The sequence below is a fragment of the Alternaria ethzedia genome (genome assembly GCF_023757985.1).
Source record: "Alternaria ethzedia strain BMP 0044 chromosome Unknown scaffold_16, whole genome shotgun sequence".
Classification (NCBI taxonomy): domain Eukaryota; kingdom Fungi; phylum Ascomycota; class Dothideomycetes; order Pleosporales; family Pleosporaceae; genus Alternaria; species Alternaria ethzedia.
The window spans coordinates 78,887-98,719 of NW_026056209.1; the positions used below are offsets into that span (position 1 = coordinate 78,887).

At 52.7% G+C, this 19,833-nt stretch overlaps 8 protein-coding genes across 8 annotated transcripts; 3 read left to right on the plus strand and 5 right to left on the minus strand.

Annotated features, from left to right (window-relative positions):
* Positions 1–462: 462 nt before the first annotated feature.
* Positions 463–2,577, minus strand: J4E87_006549 (uncharacterized protein; the record flags this gene model as incomplete). Its single annotated transcript, XM_049378154.1, has 9 exons — positions 463–545; positions 605–664; positions 758–900; positions 991–1,201; positions 1,257–1,691; positions 1,742–2,039; positions 2,186–2,233; positions 2,291–2,434; positions 2,491–2,577. The coding sequence occupies 9 exons, from the start codon at positions 2,575–2,577 to the stop codon at positions 463–465; spliced, it is 1,509 nt and encodes a 502-aa protein (XP_049231958.1).
* A 1,159-nt stretch (positions 2,578–3,736) lies between these two features.
* On the plus strand, positions 3,737–4,585 carry J4E87_006550 (uncharacterized protein; the record flags this gene model as incomplete). Its single annotated transcript, XM_049378155.1, has 2 exons — positions 3,737–3,881; positions 3,939–4,585. 2 exons carry the CDS (start codon positions 3,737–3,739, stop codon positions 4,583–4,585), a joined length of 792 nt encoding a protein of 263 aa, XP_049231959.1.
* Positions 4,586–4,796: 211 nt separating this feature from the next.
* On the minus strand, positions 4,797–5,639 carry CRP15 (40S ribosomal protein S7; the record flags this gene model as incomplete). The annotated part of the gene is made up of 4 exons (XM_049378156.1): positions 4,797–5,163; positions 5,213–5,295; positions 5,425–5,502; positions 5,556–5,639. The coding sequence occupies 4 exons, from the start codon at positions 5,637–5,639 to the stop codon at positions 4,797–4,799; spliced, it is 612 nt and encodes a 203-aa protein (XP_049231960.1).
* Positions 5,640–6,212: 573 nt separating this feature from the next.
* J4E87_006552 (uncharacterized protein) lies at positions 6,213–7,184 on the minus strand (the record flags this gene model as incomplete). Its single annotated transcript, XM_049378157.1, has 1 exon — positions 6,213–7,184. One exon carries the CDS (start codon positions 7,182–7,184, stop codon positions 6,213–6,215), a length of 972 nt encoding a protein of 323 aa, XP_049231961.1.
* Positions 7,185–8,106: 922 nt separating this feature from the next.
* On the minus strand, positions 8,107–8,623 carry J4E87_006553 (uncharacterized protein; the record flags this gene model as incomplete). The annotated part of the gene is made up of 2 exons (XM_049378158.1): positions 8,107–8,336; positions 8,395–8,623. The coding sequence occupies 2 exons, from the start codon at positions 8,621–8,623 to the stop codon at positions 8,107–8,109; spliced, it is 459 nt and encodes a 152-aa protein (XP_049231962.1).
* A 5,636-nt stretch (positions 8,624–14,259) lies between these two features.
* On the minus strand, positions 14,260–15,429 carry J4E87_006554 (uncharacterized protein; the record flags this gene model as incomplete). The annotated part of the gene is made up of 1 exon (XM_049378159.1): positions 14,260–15,429. The coding sequence occupies one exon, from the start codon at positions 15,427–15,429 to the stop codon at positions 14,260–14,262; it is 1,170 nt and encodes a 389-aa protein (XP_049231963.1).
* A 915-nt stretch (positions 15,430–16,344) lies between these two features.
* Positions 16,345–17,599, plus strand: J4E87_006555 (uncharacterized protein; the record flags this gene model as incomplete). The annotated part of the gene is made up of 3 exons (XM_049378160.1): positions 16,345–16,399; positions 16,455–16,953; positions 17,125–17,599. 3 exons carry the CDS (start codon positions 16,345–16,347, stop codon positions 17,597–17,599), a joined length of 1,029 nt encoding a protein of 342 aa, XP_049231964.1.
* Positions 17,600–17,916: 317 nt separating this feature from the next.
* On the plus strand, positions 17,917–18,636 carry J4E87_006556 (uncharacterized protein; the record flags this gene model as incomplete). Its single annotated transcript, XM_049378161.1, has 1 exon — positions 17,917–18,636. One exon carries the CDS (start codon positions 17,917–17,919, stop codon positions 18,634–18,636), a length of 720 nt encoding a protein of 239 aa, XP_049231965.1.
* Positions 18,637–19,833: the final 1,197 nt, after the last annotated feature.

The window sequence follows — 19,833 nt, forward strand, 5'->3', positions numbered from 1 at the left end:
TTTGTGGAGGGATTACGTTAGAAGAGTCCCCTACCGTACTGCCGAATTCAGCTGCCGCGGCTTGAATAAGGCCGCAGGACAATATTCACCAGCATTGCTTGTCCCGTCATATTATCCGCCTCGTCAGTTTCTGGCTTTCGCGTGGTCTTCGTGTGGAGTGTGGGGAAAACCAAGGGTCTAATCTTCTAGTCGCCTATGTTCGGCCGAGATCGCTTCGTAGGTCGCTCTCGCGAGCCTTCATTAGGTTGGTAGTAGATATACCACAGGACGACTTGACTCTCTTTGCAAGAGATGATTCACGTAGAACAGTGAGTAAATGGGAAGTAGCTTGACGAAGACAAGAGAAAATGATTAGCAATTTTGTACTATCTAGACAACATGGCCGCCGCGAGACTTCCGTGGTCGACATGACTTTCGACTGATCTGACACCTTGGGCCACGATCCTCGTTCATCTCACTCAACTAGGGAGCGTAATCTGCATTGTCGTCCTTGTCGTACCTGACGTATTTGACCTTATCCATGCCATGCGTAGCACGAAGGTGGCCTGTGGAGAAACAAGAAATCAGCAAAACTCCAGTATATTTCAACGTCGACGGTACTTACAGTTCTCGGGGAATGAACAATATCCATGGTCGCGCTCAAGAGCACATTGATGACCCAGATCTGAAGCCGTAATGTTAGCATTACCGCAGATCCATGATACAACGAGGTTGAGAGTCATCGTCGCGTGAGGGCCTCTTCCACATGTGTACTTACAGCAGTCAATGTTCTCGCAGCCTTTGTTCTTGCAGGCCAAGCTACGCGTCTTGTAGCGCAAGGCATTCAGCTCAGCGGGTGTAAGCTTCGGCTCGTGTTGGAAATTGCAGAATTTGCCATTCTCGCAGTAGCCGCCAAGATGCCTGCACGGTATATTAGTCGGGTCTCAGTACCAACAGTGAAGCACTGGAAGTTGCTCGTCGTAGTCTCAGCACTCCAAAGTGGCAGCTTACCAATGATTACACATCTTCTTGCCAACTTTCTTCATGCGTGCTTCGAGCGAAGCTGCGGCAGCAGGATCTTTCGGAGGCAGTGGCTCATCCAATCTCTGACCAGCTTTGTTGTAATAAGCGTATTTCTTCTTAGTGTTTTTCTTAGTAGCGGCCGTAGTAGGTGCGATCGAAATGCTGCCATTTTCAGGAGCACCGGCTTTGCCAACGGTGGCTGGTCTCTTATTAGCAATGCTTCTGACGAAATCGATACTGGGTGCGTTTCTTACCCCAGGAAGAGTCGCCATTCGACTCGCCAGGCGCAGCAGCTGAGACCGGGGTTACACTGGGGGAGGGAGACGCAACGGAAGCTCTCGGAGTGAACGTAGGTGATGATGTGTTGGTGTTGTTCGTGACTGAACGTGGGAGTGGTTGTACTGCTGCCTGTACTGGCGACTGTACAGAAAATTGACCGAAGCCATTCACTGGAGGCTGGTAGTCAGGGAGGGGCTCGCTCTTGAAGACGTCGTCGAAACGAGCACGCTTGAAGTTGGCTAAATCCGCGAAGCCGCGGTAGGCAGGTGTGGTCTCCAGAAGTGTGATGCGACTGGATTTGGCGGCATCGTGTTTGAAGTGTTCGAGGTTTAGTAGGTATCCTGCGTCGTGGCAACCACCGAAGACGATATGACGGCAGGTGGGATTGTCGCTAAAGGTACGAAGCATTTCTGCAGGTCATTATTAGCATCAGTCAGTTTGATTAGAAGAGACGCAATACCCTTAATCTTGTGATCGGCTCTTTCTTTTCCGTGACCGACGTCGATTATACTAAATAAGGGCTGATTGACGCTGAAGCGCTGCGCAAAAGCTCGTAGATCCTGAGGCGACCGAAGAAGGCCAACCGACGCCAACTTCTGTGCAAGCTTATCGAGACTTAGATAGACCTGGACCATAATGGGCCAGCTGCCTGAACTGTTGTACAACGAAGCAACATGGTCGCGAATTGCATGATACAGGAGGGAAGCAGCTTCTGAACCTCCATCAGCACCAGCGGCTTGGAGTAAAGCATCTTGAAACTGCATGTTCAAAATCAGCAATCACTTCTTTCGGCTGTATGCCCGTGTCGCCATATCTTGTACATGTTGCCAACCATATGTGGGCCGGGATCGATATAAAGTCGCCACAGGACAATAATGAACTTCAGGGACTCGCAAAGACTTACGATAGCTCCATCCCCATCAATTAGTGCCAACACAAATGAACTTGCTTCCTGTAGCCAAAGTCAGCACGCGAATTGGCAAGGCTGACATAACAGCGGGTAACGCACCAGCTGACGTGTGTAATCTCCCACCAAAGCCTGCTTCTCATCCACAGTCCTCTGATAATTCCTCCTGATATCTCTTTCACTCAAATAGTCATTCTTCAAGTTGGCGTGCTCTTCGGACAATTCGCGATACTTTGCTAGAATTTCCTATTGATTGATTAGTGTTTGTCGCGCGGCCGCACACGCGACTCAGCGACACGTACTGTAACAAACTGCTCTCTGGCCTCATCAGACGCGCGAAATGATTGCATCTGATGAATGAGTCGATCGTATTCATTGTAGCTCGACATAGTGGCGAAATTGTTATGGCGAACAACAGATTGTCCAACCGTGGTTCGGTGCGGGTAGGATGAGCTGAAGGCAGCACTCCTGGGTGATGAACTTAGCGGGCGTGGAAGAGGGTCCGGGCGGGAAGTCTAGACCTGAACGGTGTAGGGCGGCCGATCACGTCTCCAGGCTATTCCTCCTGGAAGTTGCGATCTAACGGGACTGAAACCGAGACACAGATTTGGATAAGCAGAGACGTGGCGCGCCTAGAATCTCCTCAAGATTTGTATCTGTGGTGTTGGTAGATTTGTAGCAAACGTTTCGTTCCTCGCAACATGGCGCAGCTCTCTTCGTGCATGAGAGCTGCTGCGGTGGGCCATTGGGGGTACAGGCGAGCGTATCGCCTTCTGCCCCCTTCTGTAACACGAAACATTATTGACAGCACACAGCCCGATGGCATGATAATGGGAGATTGTTATGGAGCTCGTAGAACCATTACTGGTGCCCTCATTAATTATCAGGTAGCATTCTGTCAGCGAATACAGCAGCGAGATAGGCAATATGACCGTTTCCAACAATCGGTATCGCACAACAAATGAGTACGGTCCATGAGCCGAAACTGTATTTCAATTGACCCACAAGTTCAGTATGTAGATCGCCTGGTACATGTTCGCTTGTGCCTCCCTCCTGCTCAGCCGCTGCTGAACGAAGGCTGAGCTCCCCCAATTTTCGGAACCTGTTCCGAGAGCCTGCACCTAGGTAGCGAGACATCAGCAGCGACGAACAGGCCAGCTAATTGATCCTATCTCAGTGACTAAACTCGGCATTGCTGTGAAGTGACCACGACAACTTCAAGCCAGCTGGCAGGTTGACTTGCATCTGATGTCCTCGCATTGCTCGGTCTCGGCGCAATTCCGCATCTGATGTCAGCATCTACGATCTCGCAGTCCAACCACAACCCCACAATGACGCCAAACACGCTGCATAGAGCACGCCGAGCGGCAATGGCACGTCAACCTGACATGGTGCTCTGTTCCCCTAGTTATAGTGGACTGACAAGGCAGCCATTGCAACCGCATGCTTCGCACCACCTTTCGACCTCTCCTTAGCCCCCATAGCTTCCTACAGCTCTCCAAACACCACACTCAAAGTCCAACTGCGCTTCGATACTACATTACCACCATGTCTGCGACCAAGAAAGCGCGCACCCAGCCTCCATATGAGTTGCTGTACTGGCCCGGTATCCCAGGACGTGGAGAGTTCATCCGCCTGGCGTTCGAAGCAGCGGGCGTCTCCTACAAGGACGTCGCCAATGAGTCGGAAGATGGTACGCACCTTGCGCTTCAATCGCATCATATACCTGTATAGCTAACAACCCCTTCAGGCATGAAAGTCATCAGCTCCCTCACGGACCAATCGTCCACAGGCTCCGACGGCAACCCACCCACCTTCGCCCCACCCGCCCTGCGCATCCCGGGCGAGGGCAAGAACGGCGCGGCGCTGTTGATCTACCAGACACCCTCCATCCTCGCCTACCTCGGTGATAAGCTCGGCCTCGGCGGCGCAGACGAGGCAGAGAAGGCGTGGATCCTCTCGCACACGCTAACGGCGCTGGACCTCAACAACGAAGCCCACGACACGCACCACCCCATCGCGGTTGCGAAATACTACGAGGATCAGAAGGACGAGTCGGTGAAGAAGGCGACAGACTTCCGCGAGAACCGCATTCCCAAGTTTCTGGGCTTCTTCGAGCGCGTGCTCAAGGGCAACGAGGCGCAGGGACAGGGCAAGTTTCTTGTTGGGGATAGTCTAAGCTATGCTGATACTACCGTCTGGCATGTGCTGAGTGGACTGGAGTTTGCATTCCCAAAGGAAATAGCAGCGAGGAAGAAGGACTACCCGACCTTGTTCGGGGCCTTCTATGATAGTGTCAAGGAGGCCAAGGGGATCAAGGAGTACCTCGGGAGCGAGAGACGGAAGCCATTCAGCATGGGTGTGTTCAGGCATTACCCTGAGCTGGACAGGCAGTAGATAGTACCATGGTCAGGGCAAAGAAGGCCATCACGAACAGTAATAGAAATCAATTGCAAATGGTATCTTGAAGGGGTGCCTAATACAGGCTCATGTCATCTCATTCTCATTCCTTTTTGATGCCGGTACATGACGCATAACCGAAGCCCTGCCGTACTCCTGACCCATGAAGATTTAACGAGATCGACCAAACCCAACGAACCGCCTATATCTAGTAGTCGGTCTGCTGGCTCTGGGGGAACTCGAAGTTGACGCCCTTGCCAGTAAGGCGCTTGTACACCTCGCTGTAGGTGTCGAGCCTGTAGTCAACACCGCCGCGCTCCTTCTCGTCAAGGACAACCTTGAGGATCTTGCTGCCGTCCTCGCGGGTACGGAGACGCTTGCCGACAATCTCGACGGGGTAGACGAGGTCGGTCAGGATGGCGTCGTGTACAGCGGTGAGAGTCCGGGATTGGGGACGCTTCTGGGTCTGGGTGGTGCGCGAGCGGTTGGAGCGCTTGGGGCGGGGAAGGATGCGGCGGGAAGCAACGATCAGGACGTGGCGGTCGGAGAACTTCTTCTCGAGCTCACGGGTGAGACTGAGGACCGTTAGTACGCGAATTGCATCGATTCGAGAGCACAACATACCGCTGCTGGGCCTTGTGCCATCCGGACAGAAGGGGGACAGGGACGAAGATGACAATAGCCTTGCGTCCGTGGCCAACCTCGATCTAAGAATCCTGGTGTCAGCATGATGTTGCTGCCCAGTGCCCACCGCCTCTTCAGTTATAGGGTATGGGTGTAGGTGTGTGTGTGTAGGCGACGCTCGAGAGCGCATCGTGGTGTTCGGGTTTTCATACCTCGCGAGCAGAGACGAACTGGAGAGGGCGCAGAGAAGCCTTCAGGTCGGGGACGTTGTTCTCGAGGTCAGTCAACGCCTATGACAAATGTTAGCCGTGGTCGCCAGTGTGCAATTGACCGGTGAACTTGCGCTGGCGATGCTGGTCTCGATCTCAGAGGGGTTCTGCCTCGAGGGGCTGTTGGGCGCGATCTTGTTCAGCGAGTTGGCGGACATTTTGGCGGCGTGATGTCGAGCTGGTCGGAGTCTGAAAGTTCGAGGTGCTGCTTGTGAGCTGAGAATTAGAGACGGCAGGTGTGCTTCAAGCGAGGCGCTAGTCTACTTTGGGTGACTAGCGTGAACGCCGGATCGCGGACCATCACCAACGATGCGCTTTCACTCTCGCATAGTCTTCGCAATTATCCACAAACATCCTCATAATTGTGTGGCAAACAGACAAGCTCGGTTTCTCGGCGTGGATAAAGCTTCAGACAGGTAGTGGTCGTCGATCGATGCAATAGCTGAAAGCAGTGCCCCTCGAAGCGAGGTACACCCTCCATGCACAAGACTGACAGTAAAGCTTCTCGTTCTGCATCATTATTTTCGTTAATCGTCTAAGTTGTAAATGCTTTTACCGGCCATTACTCCTATGAACGAACGTAATTCGTATTTTTAAAAGTATAATTCACTTGTTTTGCTACATTACACTAGGAAGAACGCGACGATACCAAAGACAACTTTCGCTGAAACGGAAAGCATCTACTCATATTCTATGCGCGTATCTTCCCATCCGCCCTCTTTTTCCCAGGCTCAGTTCTCTTCCAGCACGCTCCTGCAGTCTGCCTGCTGCACAATCTGATCGCGTATTTCCTCCATCGCGTCCCAGCGCTTGCTCGCTTCCTTCTTACCCGTACGGGTCTTCATCATCTCTACATACTGAGAATGACGCTCGTCAACTATCTGGCAGACCCGTCGGACCGTACCAGTACCACGCGGCTGATTTGCGCCCCCGTACACTGCACCACGTACAATACCCAACGCACCTAGGCCATCAAGACGATCGGCATCTTGGACAATCTGGAGAGCAGGGTACGCGATGCACTGTTGAGCAATGAGTTCGGGTTTGCGCAGTTCACGCGTGAAAGAGACCAGAGACGCAATGTGTGTCGCAGGGCCCCAAATGTAGGGTGGGCATTCTGGGGCAGCTTTTTTGATGAATGCTTCGATGGCGTCTCTCTGCCGCACCTGTTTGTCCTGGTCTGTCACCTCCCTCTGTAGCTCGACCGTCAATTCATCGGTCAGGTACTTGTCATCCGCGACATCGTGTACCAGAGCCGCGACGTAGATGACTAGAGGGTCGATGTTGCGGAACTCTTCGCGATGCTTCTCCGCGCTCCAGATGCGGTGCGCGTTGAGAACGACTCGTTGGATATGCTCGTAATCGTGTGAAGGGTCATAGTCTGATGAGTTCATCAGAGTTCTGACGGCGACGTTGAGCTTCTCGAACCAGAGCTTGTTCTTCTCGGCTATCATGGTACCGCTCATAAGCTTGTTCAGGGAAAGGAGCCGAGTGTCACGCTGATCGTTTCGACGTTGGGGAGCGCTCTTGACCGAGCTGAATTGTGACGACGAATGGGAAGAAAAGGCTTCGTCCGCGATCGCCGACAACGTCTCGGTGGCGGCCTTGGCCGGTCTTGTGGAGTTTCCGAAGCTGGAAAGCCGACGATGGATGCCCGTGAAGACTTGGCCCATCTTACTGGTTCGGGGGCTATCCTCAGACATGGTGGGTGGAACGATGTTCGTGGGATTGAATTGCATCAGGGTGTTGATCCTGAGGCTGGATCTCGAGCGCTGATAGATCGTGTTGAGTTGATATTTAATGGTAGTGGGTAATCGATGGTGTAGTAAAGTCGATGAGGGGCGTACCATTTTATCGACGTGGGAGAGAGAGGCTGCCCGCGATCTAGAGAAAACGGGTTTACAATGAGCTCTCACTCCCCTTCACGCTAGATCATAGACTAGTTCTTGTTAAGTGAATGCGGCTCTCTTGCTGCTGTGAATTGACTTGTGAAGATCTCCCTTTGTGTCGAGGCGAGCTACGTGGTCTTGAAATACGTTGACATGTCGCTACTTCAATTCATGATTGCAAGACTTGCATCAGGAGACAAATAGAGGCTCTAGCTATATTGCACTCATGATCACTGAAGTTCGAGTTGGCTGCTACCGCCAAGTCAGGTTAATTACAAAGAGCAACAACATCTTGCCTCGACTTCAACGCAGTAAGCGCCAAAAATGTATGCAGAACATGTCGGAGAGTTTTCACGGTTGCATTGTACTCCGTTGTAGTATGCATGTAGATTATTACTTGGTAAAGGCAAATGCCAACATTGTACAGGCAAGGATTTAAGATTAAACAAAGGAAACAAAAGCAGAATAACTCCTCGCTCGCTGGGATATAGACATTAGTTCATAAGAAGAGGGAGTTTCGAGCAAAGTTGCTAGCAAATCATCCTGATACTGTTTCCGACAGCCCAACCCAAAGCCCACCGCCGAACAGCGGCATCTCGTTCGTGCAAGCTGTTTTCGTATGGCAAAATTATGGTACTGGTCGATCAACCCTCGTAGGTAAGGCAATCGCGTTTAGACGTGCGAGCCACGACTGCATTCCCGTTAGCGCAATCCCCACAGAACACTAGCACAAAACTTACGCAGCAGCCTTGCGGTTAAGACGGTGCACCGTCAAGATACCAAGCACGCCAGTCGCGAACCAAAGGATCATAGACAAGAACGAGAAAGCCTGAGCAGCCTGCCATTGACCACAAGAGTTGTCGCGACGGAAAGACACGCCGCCCCAAGCCCACGCGCTACCACATCCAGAGCCGTTGAACCAGCTGACGAGGAGTCCGAAGACAGCGGCCCAACCGGCGGTGAAGACTAAGCAGGAGTTGTTAGTAGATGAAAGGGTCATGGTAATGGGGCTGAGAGGACGTACTGAAGTCGGATGTGTAGCCAGTGATGCTAGAGCTTGTGGGGATGGCCCAGATGACAGCGAAGAGGATGGACAACGAAGACCAGATCACTGAGAAGATCAATCGGCCTAGAGGCCCCTGATCGTATCGAGAACGTTGGTAGAGGAAGTATGCTGTGAGACCGAGGACGATGGCAGCGAAGACCCATTGCGCTGTGCGCAGGATGATCGAGAGGAGACGTGTGAAGAGCATGTTGGCGGTAAGTGTGGGTATCGGAACTTGCAGTCAAGATATCAAGTGCGATACTGGTAAGAAGCAGTACTCGGAGTATTATGAAGCTGTGGATGTGGAATGTATTGACTTCAAGCTGCCAGTATATATACACCCGGCACCTACGACTGTGCCTTGCTTGGTCAACAGACGTGACAGCAAACGTCAGCCACGACCATTGCGTAGCTAGCCTTGGCATCCAAGAACAACCATGATCATGTTCCTGGGGTTTGCCCTCCCTGGCCTCGTCAGTCACGCATGTTTCTTGTCTCCAAAGACAGTGTGGCTAGTACTGTGCAGGCCGCATAGCCGTGCAGATCACTGGTTTCTTAGCGCATTCGCTTGGGCATGAGATCATCAATCCCTGCCAGGACGCGTGGCGCAAACAAGTGGCGCAGCAATTTCGTCGCAGTGGACTATGAAAGGCAGGAACGTCGCATAGTGATTGCCGATATCCGTAATATCCTGGTGTTTTGTCGACTGCTGGAGGTCTGCCCAGTTGGATCGGTGATGATGATGATGCGTTGGCCTGAGCGCGTTGGAGCGACAGCAGGTTTCTTCGAACGCGCAAAGGACCGACCTGGATGAATGGCTTTGACGTGCGACGTGGCTATGTGCTTTTTGGGGGGTCGATTTTGCAGCAGTCACTCCTACCTTGCGGGCTACATCGTGAAGGCCCGAACCACACAATGCCAAGTCTTCTCCGCAGCAGCAACGTAATCATCCGCTATCTCGGGAACAGCCGTGAACTTAAAGCCAGTCACCGCTTCGTTTGTAAGGCCAGAACAAAGGATATCCTGGGTACTGAGTAGTTTCTCGCGTCGTTGTCCTTCGCCTAGTGGACTGTTGTGTAGGGCTGCGCTGGCACCAAGCCACCAAATTACGTAGGGCGTGTGCATCGTCTCTCGAAGAGTCTCTAATTTGATAACCTTCTTACCATGGGGCTGAATTATAAAACCAGTATTTCGGGTATGCTTCACAAAGACGCTCGACGTCCACATTCTTGTTGAGAATGGATACTTACTGGAAAGTAGTCGCTCGTCGCATTCATTTGAAACTGCGTCACACCGGAACTCCGTAGGTGCGCATGTGAGGACGCGGTACCAAATGCTGAGAAGCACGATGAAGATTCTTTCCTAGTCCAAGAGGAAGATTGGTTGTTTGCGATGCTGAACCAGAATCAGTACAGTGAGACGGATACCTAGGTATTTGGTTAGTGCAACTCCGACATCTCCTTACCAAAGCGAGTACGTGTTAGCATCGTGCGCTGTTCTATGTCCGAGATCGTAAGCTGAGTTCCTACAACACCGATGAGTTTTACTTCTTCGCTCTTCACTGAATGTCGATAGAGGATTCGTAATCCACATGTGACATCCCGATCCAGTACTTTCTAGGCCCCAAAATAACCCAAATCCGCTCTTCATCTGACTTAATTCTTCCCAAATACCCTCAGATAGGCAAGATGGCTTCAGCTGACATCTGTCCCAAAATACATCCGTGCTACTGCAGGTCCAGCCAATGAGCTAGCTCGGCTCGACAGCTACGCGGAAATACCTAATCGGGTGAATGCGCTGACATGACGGCTCAGTCAGCCCTACAAGCGGTTGTCGCGCTTGTTTGAAGAGTGCAGGAGTGCAAGATCGGTATGGTATGGAGTCCTATTTTTGGGGGGCTGTGTAGGTGGAAGCGAATCTGCAGATATTCTTGTATTCAAGAGTCAAGCCGAGTAGACATGTTGCGAGGTGGGCGCGTAGAGCTTCGTGTCGGCGATGTATGCGTCTTCATGTGAGAGAGGAAAGTCGGCGATGTGTGCAATGTTGTTGCGGGTGTGTTGTATAGCCCTCTGTCGCCAATACTGCCAGTGTCGTCCTCCGATGTAACCTCATATGTTTCCGAGGCGTATGTTTCCGAGGCGTCCGCCAATCGTCTGGCTCGTTAATCGATAGCGATAAAGCACGCGTGCTGTACGATCGAGTATGCCTGCCATTCAGCCTTGTGCTTCGGTAAATCGCATTCATCTGCTTCGGTGATCCATTCATCACCGGCTCCCGCTCCCCTGGGTACCGATCGTAATCGGAGTCCATAGATAGTGCCAGGGGTTTGCGCTGCCGCAATGCATCATAACTTCTTATCCACGTTGCCGGGATGCCGTGACGCATACTCGCCCGTTTACATCCTTCCTGCTTCCGTCACGCGAGTGTGGCGCTTGTCCCGATGCCGAGTGGAACGGGAAGCCGAAAGAACGTGAGCGTCTATGCAAGTTGTATTGGCCAAGTCTTGCATTTGTTGCTTCCAAACGGTATAGGATCTGTCCTGATAGGACGTACCAGTATACGGATAAGGCTGATTGAGGCTTGGTCAAGCTTCTGGGCGTCTTCGGGTATGTCGCTGTCCGAATGCTGGGTTGATATGATTTGCAGTGGCTACTGTCTGTGCGGGAGCAGAGTGAAGGTTGACGGAAATTCGGATCAGCCAGTCGCGATAACACCCAAGAAGGAACTAGTCGTACGGTCGCCGCTCACTCGTTCCAAGGTTGCTTCACAGCCCTGGTGCACACAACCCTCGTCTTCAGCCCACGTACCGCATTGCGCGAACTCTGTTCCTGCATCGACGTATACCATCTCGGAGGCGTTTCCGACCAACTTGGTGTATGGCAGCGGCAGCTAAACCAAACCAAGGCACAACCACTGTGCATTATCGCAATAAAGGCCTTGGAGTGCTTCTAGCCGGGTATTGTGCGCTGAAAGTAGTAGTACCGGAAGACTCATACCGTGTCATGATCGGGCTGCACACGTCGGCGACTGCCGCGTACACATTGCTCCAAACTCAACGCCATTTCCAGCTTCCAGGCACCAACGGTCGGGCATGGGTGTAGAGTTCCCCCGCGCGACGTAGCAGGCATATGGGCGGGTAAGGCTCAAACGCACTGCCATGCACTGTATCCCCCGGTGGGCTCGAAACAGCATCTTGGCCACCTACGCAGCCCTATTCGCTGCTTCAGACGACCCAAGCCCACGGGGCGGCCTCCAAATGTGGAACAGCAGGTTGCAACGCTGCCCAGAAGGAGTTTGCGCTCGCACATGGCTTGCAGGCATTCGTGTTGCACGCCCAGCATTGCCCTCGCCGGCGGTCCACGGAAAACGGCCCCGTCCAAGCGAGATGCAGCACAGCAATCGTCGGGGGATCGCGATGGATGAGTAACAGTGTGACGAGCACGATAATTGACTCGAAACTGCAAGTCGCCCGAATGCGCGACCGACGGGAAACGATGAATTGCCTCGAAGAGGTTCTTGCGACCTGGTGTGAGTGCACTGCGCAGGTACGCAGTCTGGCGTAGGGAAAGATGCTTGTCGGTGATGATGTTGTATGACTGTGTCGTGCGTTACGGCAGCAGGCCAATGGCAAAACGACCCGCGCTTGTCGAGGAAGTACCTTGGCGTGTGCTGCAAGCATTCAGATTGTACCTAACGGCGTGGGGTGTTGTTGGTGGTGGTGGTGGTGGTGAAGAAGAAGACACATGTATCCTGATGGAAGGGGTGTATAAGCTAGGCAGACATGCGTCGTCAATGCAGAAACACACCTTCTTCGTCATAGCACGATGCACGAGGACTGAAATTCCCTCTGCTTTGCAATCGCATTCCCATAAAGTCACCAATGAACACCTGTGTCGCACAGTTTCCGCATGGTTCCATGTAATCAGCAGCAGGGATGCCATCAGCCGCGCACGCTGCTGCACGCCCATCTTATCCACCTGGCGCGTGCGCTGCATTGCGGCTCCAGTTTCCCACCCGCGAGCACAGGTCCCCCTCTCACTGCCACGCACCCACCCACAGACCCTGAAACTTATTCCTGTCTACCCAAGCAGACGGCTTCGCGTGCTGCGCAGTCGTCCGGCGAGTAAGAGGAAATGATGACTAGATGCCTTGTTCGTGGCTTGAACCAGGGTCCGTCCGCCACCAGTTCCCGCCGTTCTGGTTGGTGGTGTAGGAGGGAACAGGTAGGTGAACTGTGCGGTATAAAGACGGTTTGGATGCCTGGACCATGGGAAAGCAGGCAAGCAGAGCAAGTAACAGTTTCCGATCCGTCCCAGTCACCATACCCGAGCGCCCTTTTCTTCCCTCGTCCTTTCCTAGTCCGCTTTCCTGCATTTTCTGGTGTCTTTGTCGGCCTCTTGTTTCATATAAGTCGAGTCGCTTCTTCCCTTTGAGTCAAAAGTTTCACTCATTCAGCATCCTTCCACACCATCTTCTTCCGTCTTCGACTATTGTTCCATTGTTTCATCCGCGTCTTCCTGCTATATACCCCACGCACAGTGTCTTCGTCAGGAACAGCATTGTTTCACTCTGAGACTACACATCTACAACTACACCATCTTCAAGACACTACCCGATGGGTCGCGGCGGCTACAACTAAGACCTGTGCATTCATCTCAATACCAAAGACCCGGCTCTTTGTTCATCAAGTCTGCACGTCAACCAATTTCAAAGTCGAACAAACAGATCAATCACAATGTCACCACCAAACACCCAGGAAGAATCGGCCAACATGGGTCGCGGAGGCTACAACTAAGCACAACGGCTGCTCCCGCAATCCCGCAATCCGAAACATCCATCAGCACCCTTGCGGCGTGGTTCACCATGGCTACGCCTCACACCATCACACTCTACTTCCCGCCACTTCCGGCCACCCGAACACTCCGCAAGAGACGCCTCGAACGATGGAGGCCATCTCTGACTTCTTAGGCCTCGGCCATCTACTTCTTCCTTCCGCTTCATATTTCTTTCATCTCTGTATCATCACACATTCTTAACCTGTACCAACATCTCCTCTTTCTATCCTTTATCTTCATCTTCATCCTCATTTTCTTGTTTTGAATCGGCATTAGCGAGCGTCGGAGTCTTTGGACCTGGACACAGGCTATGAACTATGGGCTACGAAATCATGGAAATTGTATGTCACGGCATTTTGAGGCGTTTGGAAAGGCTGGGATAAGCTCTTCATTGAGCGATGGGTAACGGACCTGGGTACTGTTTCTAGACGGAGTTTTTTGGCGTTGGGCGTATTGTTTTCGAGTTTGCTTTGGGTTTCTCTGCTTTTCTCCTCAATCAAGATCTCCTTTTTCCCGATACCACTGTTTACAGCGTTTTTGCATTTTGAACGACCAGCAGGTTTGGTAGTAGAGCTTCATCACTTCTGCTTTGACTAGAATAGACAATTGATACCTTGACGGTATCCTCTTCCCACACTACAAATCGTCCCCGCAAGCTGTGATACGAAGTACCGCCAGTACCGCGACTGAGTTCGCTACTTTCCAACACAGAATCTGTAAGAAGGTTGACGTCAGCAAAGGTTCGTCACGTGATCTTTCGCGGCCGCAGCTGAGCGTAAGCCGGCAAGCATCATGGGGAAAGAGTTCGGTTATCCAGACGCCCTATGCAGCAATCGATACTGCACAGACACATCCTGCTATTACCATTGTGGCTTTCCCCAGCAACGCCCGCTTGGCCCCCTCTCGGATGCAACCGTCTGACTCAAATGGGGGCCAAAGTGTAGAACGCCTTGCCAAAGATTCTAGAACGTGACACGACATGAAGGCACGAGATACAGGCTAGAGTCACTTACTTTTCGAAAACGACCCCCAACACTTCTTCCACGTCGCCGCTGTCACCCCGGCCTGTGATGCGGGCCAATGCGTCGGCGGCGGAGCGAAGGCACTCTGCAGCGACCACAATATCGACCTCGTCGGCCTCGCCTGGTAGTTCCTCACCGGTTCTGGCTGTATCGGCCGAGGGCTCGGTTACGGTTGTGAGGAAGGCGGAAAGGTGGCTGAGACATTCGGAGAGAAGAAGACGTTGACGCTCGGTTGCGCCTAATGACTCTTGCCAAATGCTTGGATCGGGATCCGAGTCAGGAACTAACGCGGCTGTCATAGACTTGAAAGTATCCTGCAAGATAGTGAGGAATTCCGGAATGTTGTCGCTAGTTGGACAAGGTATCGGCCCTGTGGGTGGCTTGCATGTAATGAAGCACAGGCGGTCTTTAGAGAGGCCCAGGGCGGAGTGTATCTTTTCTTCCCATTTCTCCCGCGAGATATCGAACGTGTAAAGTTGGTCGCGCTTGTTGAGAGCAACGATGACCTCGATGCCGACATCAGCGCACTGCTTTGCCGTCGCCATAACCTCAGGATCCATCTCGGCTGTGGCGTCTTGAACGACAATCAGCACGTCTGACTCGAGTGCTCGTTGCTTTGCGCGCTTGATGCCTTCCTGTTCAACGGCCCCAACGACGGTCGCACCTGCGACACCAGCCTGGCGAAGGCCGGCCATGTCTCCAATCTTGACAAGCCACCCACCCAGATCCAATCCGATCTCAACCACGTCGCGCGTTGTGCCAGCTTCTTCGGACACGATGGCGGCATCTCGTCCAACAATGCGATTCAGCAAACTGCTCTTGCCTGCGTTAGGTGCACCGAGAAGCGCAACGCTAATGCCATTGCGCAGCATCTCTCCACGAACGGCGTTGGCAACGTGCGCCTCCATCTGCACCTGCAAGGCACGGACTTGAGATGCGACGGAGGCGCATAGCACAGCAGGTGATTCGTCAAAGTGTTGGTCTTCGGAGAAATCGATCAAGGCCTCCAGCTCGCCCCGGGCCTGCAGCAGCAGCATGCGCCAGTGCTCGTATCGTGTTGCCAGTGAGGAGGTTGTGCCCCTCACTGAGATCTTGCGTTGCTGCTCAGTCGAGGCAGACAGTGTCTCTCCTAGCGATTCGATCTGGGGAAGATCCATTCGGTCGTTGGCGAAAGCGCGCCGTGTGAACTCCCCAGGCTCAGCATAGCGGATCTCCTTGCGCTTCGACGTGCGAACTTTGGGTATGTTCGCGCATTCAGGTATGGCTGACAGTACTGCGCGTACGATAGCCGGGCCGCCATGCACGTGCAGTTCGAGCACGTCTTCTCCGGTTACGGTATTGGGCGCGGGAAAGTAGAGTACGAGGGCGCCAGAGTCGAGTATCGTTGCGGGCGAAGGGGGGACATGTGGGGTATATAGCTTGCGTAGGGTCGCCTGGCGAGGCTTCGGAAATGCTGTAGAGGGACATAGCCCTTCGTATATCTACAAAGCGTAAGGAAGGGAATCGATCATGGGGTGGGAGGTGCAGACCTGCCTACATGCCGGACCCGAGGCACGAATGACAGCTATTGCTGCCCTTCCACTGGCAGTAGAAAGCGCATATATCGTCGGTTCCTTGCCATCTGTATGGTACAGACGCGGCCGCGATGTCGTCAAGGCGCGCTGCACATGGAGGGGTTCATGGTGGAGCGATGCGATTTGCGCGATATGGGTCGAATGGAGTACGGCGCGGATTGGAAAACAATGCGCCCTCAGTTGATTGGAAGAATTGCGACGGAGAGATGAGACGACGGCTCTCATTCCGCCAGTTGAGGTTTACATCGTTGTCGCATCTGGAATTCATGGTAGCTCCGCTGCACCTCCGCAGTGGCCCGTGCATGCGCTAAGATAATAATTTCTTGAGATCGTCGCATGTCTACTTTGCTACTACAACACCTGTTCCCTTCGCGCCAAAACGCACACACGATATCCCGAAGGGCCCTCTGTTCGCTTTTCGCCGCGCTGAAAGACTATTGTTGAAGGGATCCTCGCTTCTGTGTTTACGTGCGTCCGCGGAAGGACTTCATTGCCGCCATGGCCTCTGACGATCTTGTATGGTCCGTTATTGGCACCGACTTCTGCAGCTTCAGTATGTGAACCTCTGTATACATGCAAACAAGACAATGCTGACCTTATCTACTCAGAACTCAAAACCACTAAAGACCAAACTTTCTGCAGAAACGAACACAACGTATCAGGTTACTGCTCCAAGCAGTCGTGCCCCCTCGCGAACTCACGCTATGCCACGATTCGCTCAGATCCCGCGACCGGCGAGTTGTACCTATACATCAAAGCCATCGAACGCGCACATCTTCCGTCGCAATGGTGGGAAAAGATAAAGCTTCCCAAGAACTATAGCCAAGCGCTCGAGATGGTCGACCAGCACCTCGCATACTTTCCCAAGTTTCTTAAGCACAAGAACAAGCAGCGCTTGACTCGTCTTACTCAAGTCAACATAAGGATACGGAAACTGGCCAAGGAAGAAGAGCGTCTAGGAGAGCGCCTAGTTCCTAGACTGGCACCCAAGGTCCGCCGACGAGAGGAAGGCCGTGAGCGTAAAGCTCTCGCAGCCGCCAAGGTCGAGCGCGCCATCGAGCGAGTGCTCATCGACCGTCTGCGCAGTGGCGCATACGGTGATCGACCGTACGTTCATTCCCCTCTCCCCACTGCTGCCATGATTATTCGCTTTTTAACCCTGAGATCCTTCGATGAGGATCAAAAACAACAACAACACTCTAATTTTTTAATGAGCACCGTCACACTGTCAAGCATTTACTCAGTTCCTGTATGAGTTTGAGACTAACTGCAAGACAGGATCAACGTTGAACCAAATGTCTGGAAGCGTGTCATGCGCGGCCTGCAGAAAGAGGGCCAGCTCAAGGGCGACGAGGATCTGGACGAAGGCATTGAGGAGGAAGACGAGAACGAATACGAACACGAGATGGAGAACGGTGTGGGCGAAGTCGAATACGTGAGCGACATTGAGGGCGAATCCGACGACGAGATGGAGGACTTTGAAGACTGGATAGGCGGACAGAGTCCTGATGAAGGCTCAGGTGACGAAGACGACGAGAGCGGTAGCGGCAGCGAAGAAGATGAGGAGGATGAGTCTGCAGATGAGGACACAGAGGCTCTCAAAAAGACGCTCGCAAATCTCAAGCGCAAGCGTCCTGCTGGCCCACCACCCAAGCCCAAGAAGAAGCCCTCGAAGGACTCAAAAGGTCCGAGACGCGAGATCGAATACGAGATGGAGAGAGAGCCCGCTGCGAGAGAAGCTATGCGCGTATGATACCTCTAGCATGGTCACACTATTGGCGTTCAGCGTTAGGATGTGGAGTTCGCGTCTTAACGACCTAGGAAAAGCATTTCGTCTTCGCGCCAGATGCGCATTTCCAGCGATTCTCGGGTTGATACCATCTCATCATATAATGCCTAAATGCTTTATGTATTCACTTTGGGGCTTCAAGAGCCATGGCACGTTGTTTGTTAGTATTCACAATGGTCAGCAACGTGAACCAAATATCGCAACATCCAAGCAGAAGCTTCCTTCCAACCTTTGGGTATTAGAGTTCTCAATCACTCAACTAGAGAACTCATTCAAACGCCATGTCGTCAAATCACGTCAATTCTTTCATGGGTGTTGCGCGAAATCTGGACGCGGCGACTGAAGCTGAATCTGTTCAGAACGCCTGGGAAGATAATCGCGCACTTGCTGTACCCAGGCTAAGCCCGTCTTCTGTTTCAGAGACAGCTTTGCCCCCAACGAATGAATCTTCTTTTCAGCCAGGTACTTCCCAGTGCAAGCCCAATAACCTGAAGGACGAAGACTTCGGCGACTTTGTAACAGCGTCCACTGATCCTTTGAAACGACCCATCTACGATACAACGGAGAATGAGGACGAAACGCAAGGGCTCTTGAACTCTTTTCCGGCGCCTGTACGGGAGGCTGATACTTACGTCGGCATGGGCCTTGTGGAGCCTGTCATCGCCGGGATAGGTATGTTCAAGAGGACGGTGTTACCGGCAAGAAATCTGGCTACCTGGAAACTGAACAAAAGCCGAGCGCAGATGATAATAGAAGAACACAAGAAAAGGCGACTGCAAAAGCCAGTCATCTCTGCGACTCCTACACCTGCCCCATCTCCTACGAAGAAGGGCGCAACGGGGGTCACCACTAGTTCATTCGGAGCTGACTACAACCAGTATCTAGACACGCACAGTAGAGATATTTCAGCGTCGGACCTGAACGGAGTGATGCGACCAGTAAGCTTGACAGCACCGATCGATGAGTTGATGGAAACGGAGCGTAAGGCTTGGGGGCCTTAAGTACGGAAATGTTGGCCAGACCACTTCATAATTATGATAACTAGTCATCCCAAGTTTACAATGGACCTTGAATGACTCTGAACACCTTCGAATCGAAAGTGTATGCATGTGCGTTGGAATCCGTCTACTGCTTGCATCATCACACCAGTTAGACGCGTGTGAAAGAGATGCAGATGGCCGTGCTAGCGGCATCAGATAGAAAATGCAACGGGTGCTGAAACAAGATCGAGATGTCGCATGGGTACTCGCGGTGAACATTACTCCAAAAATGCAGTGGGCCACCTGGGCAGCATCGAAAGGACTCACGTGCAAGTTTTAGTACACCCACAGTGCAACTCCAACAGCGCGTTCTCCACAAAGAAGCCTCCCCCAAGCCATCGGCTCCACAGCCTTGTTCCGAACCGAGAAAACTTGGTGCTGTCGCGTGGTTGACGCACCCTGTCCCTGATGATCGTAAATCCCGCAAGCTGGATACTTCAACCGGCACACCTACCGTAGAACCAAACACCTCCCCGAAGCCTTGGGTTTGACAACACCCGTCCCTTCGAAACGAGGGCATTTTTAGGCATTTCCCAGGTTATTCCCACAAGTGCTGACGTGCGGAACTACGCTTTTTGGCAAGCCGCCCAAGCAATTTCTTAGACGAGCCGAAGCATCGGACTAGGCCGGAGCTTTTCGCGCCTTCGCGATGCTTAGCCACCAAGCACCAAAGCGGCGCGAAACACCGTCTTGGTGCGCCCGTGTCGCGAACTTTCACCCTGTTAGCGACATCATAATGCGCCGGGAGTACCTATTGCGGTAATTCCGATGGGCGACTGCGAGTTGACTGGTGAATTGCGACGAATCACAAAGGGTGACCCTGGCATCCCCGTGCGATCGGGTAGTGTGTCTTTCTCCGCACGCCAAACTCCACGGGGTTGGGATCACCAGCGGCTCCAGACCAAACGTCATCGTCGAGAGCAAACTGTGGGGATGACGCCGGTAGACAGGGCGGTTCGGCGTTATTGCTGGGTTGGCGGCGTGAGGACGGACTCTACTGTTACATTGGTGGCAGAGAGTCGCGGTTGCCCTTTCACATTTTCTTAAGAGAGGGTCGTCGCGCCTGCTGTCGTACCTCATCGATCGCACCTCGCACGAAGTGGAAGCGAGCTGGCCTCTTGTGTTGTTGTTTTGTTGCAACGCCTTTCTTACCTCGTT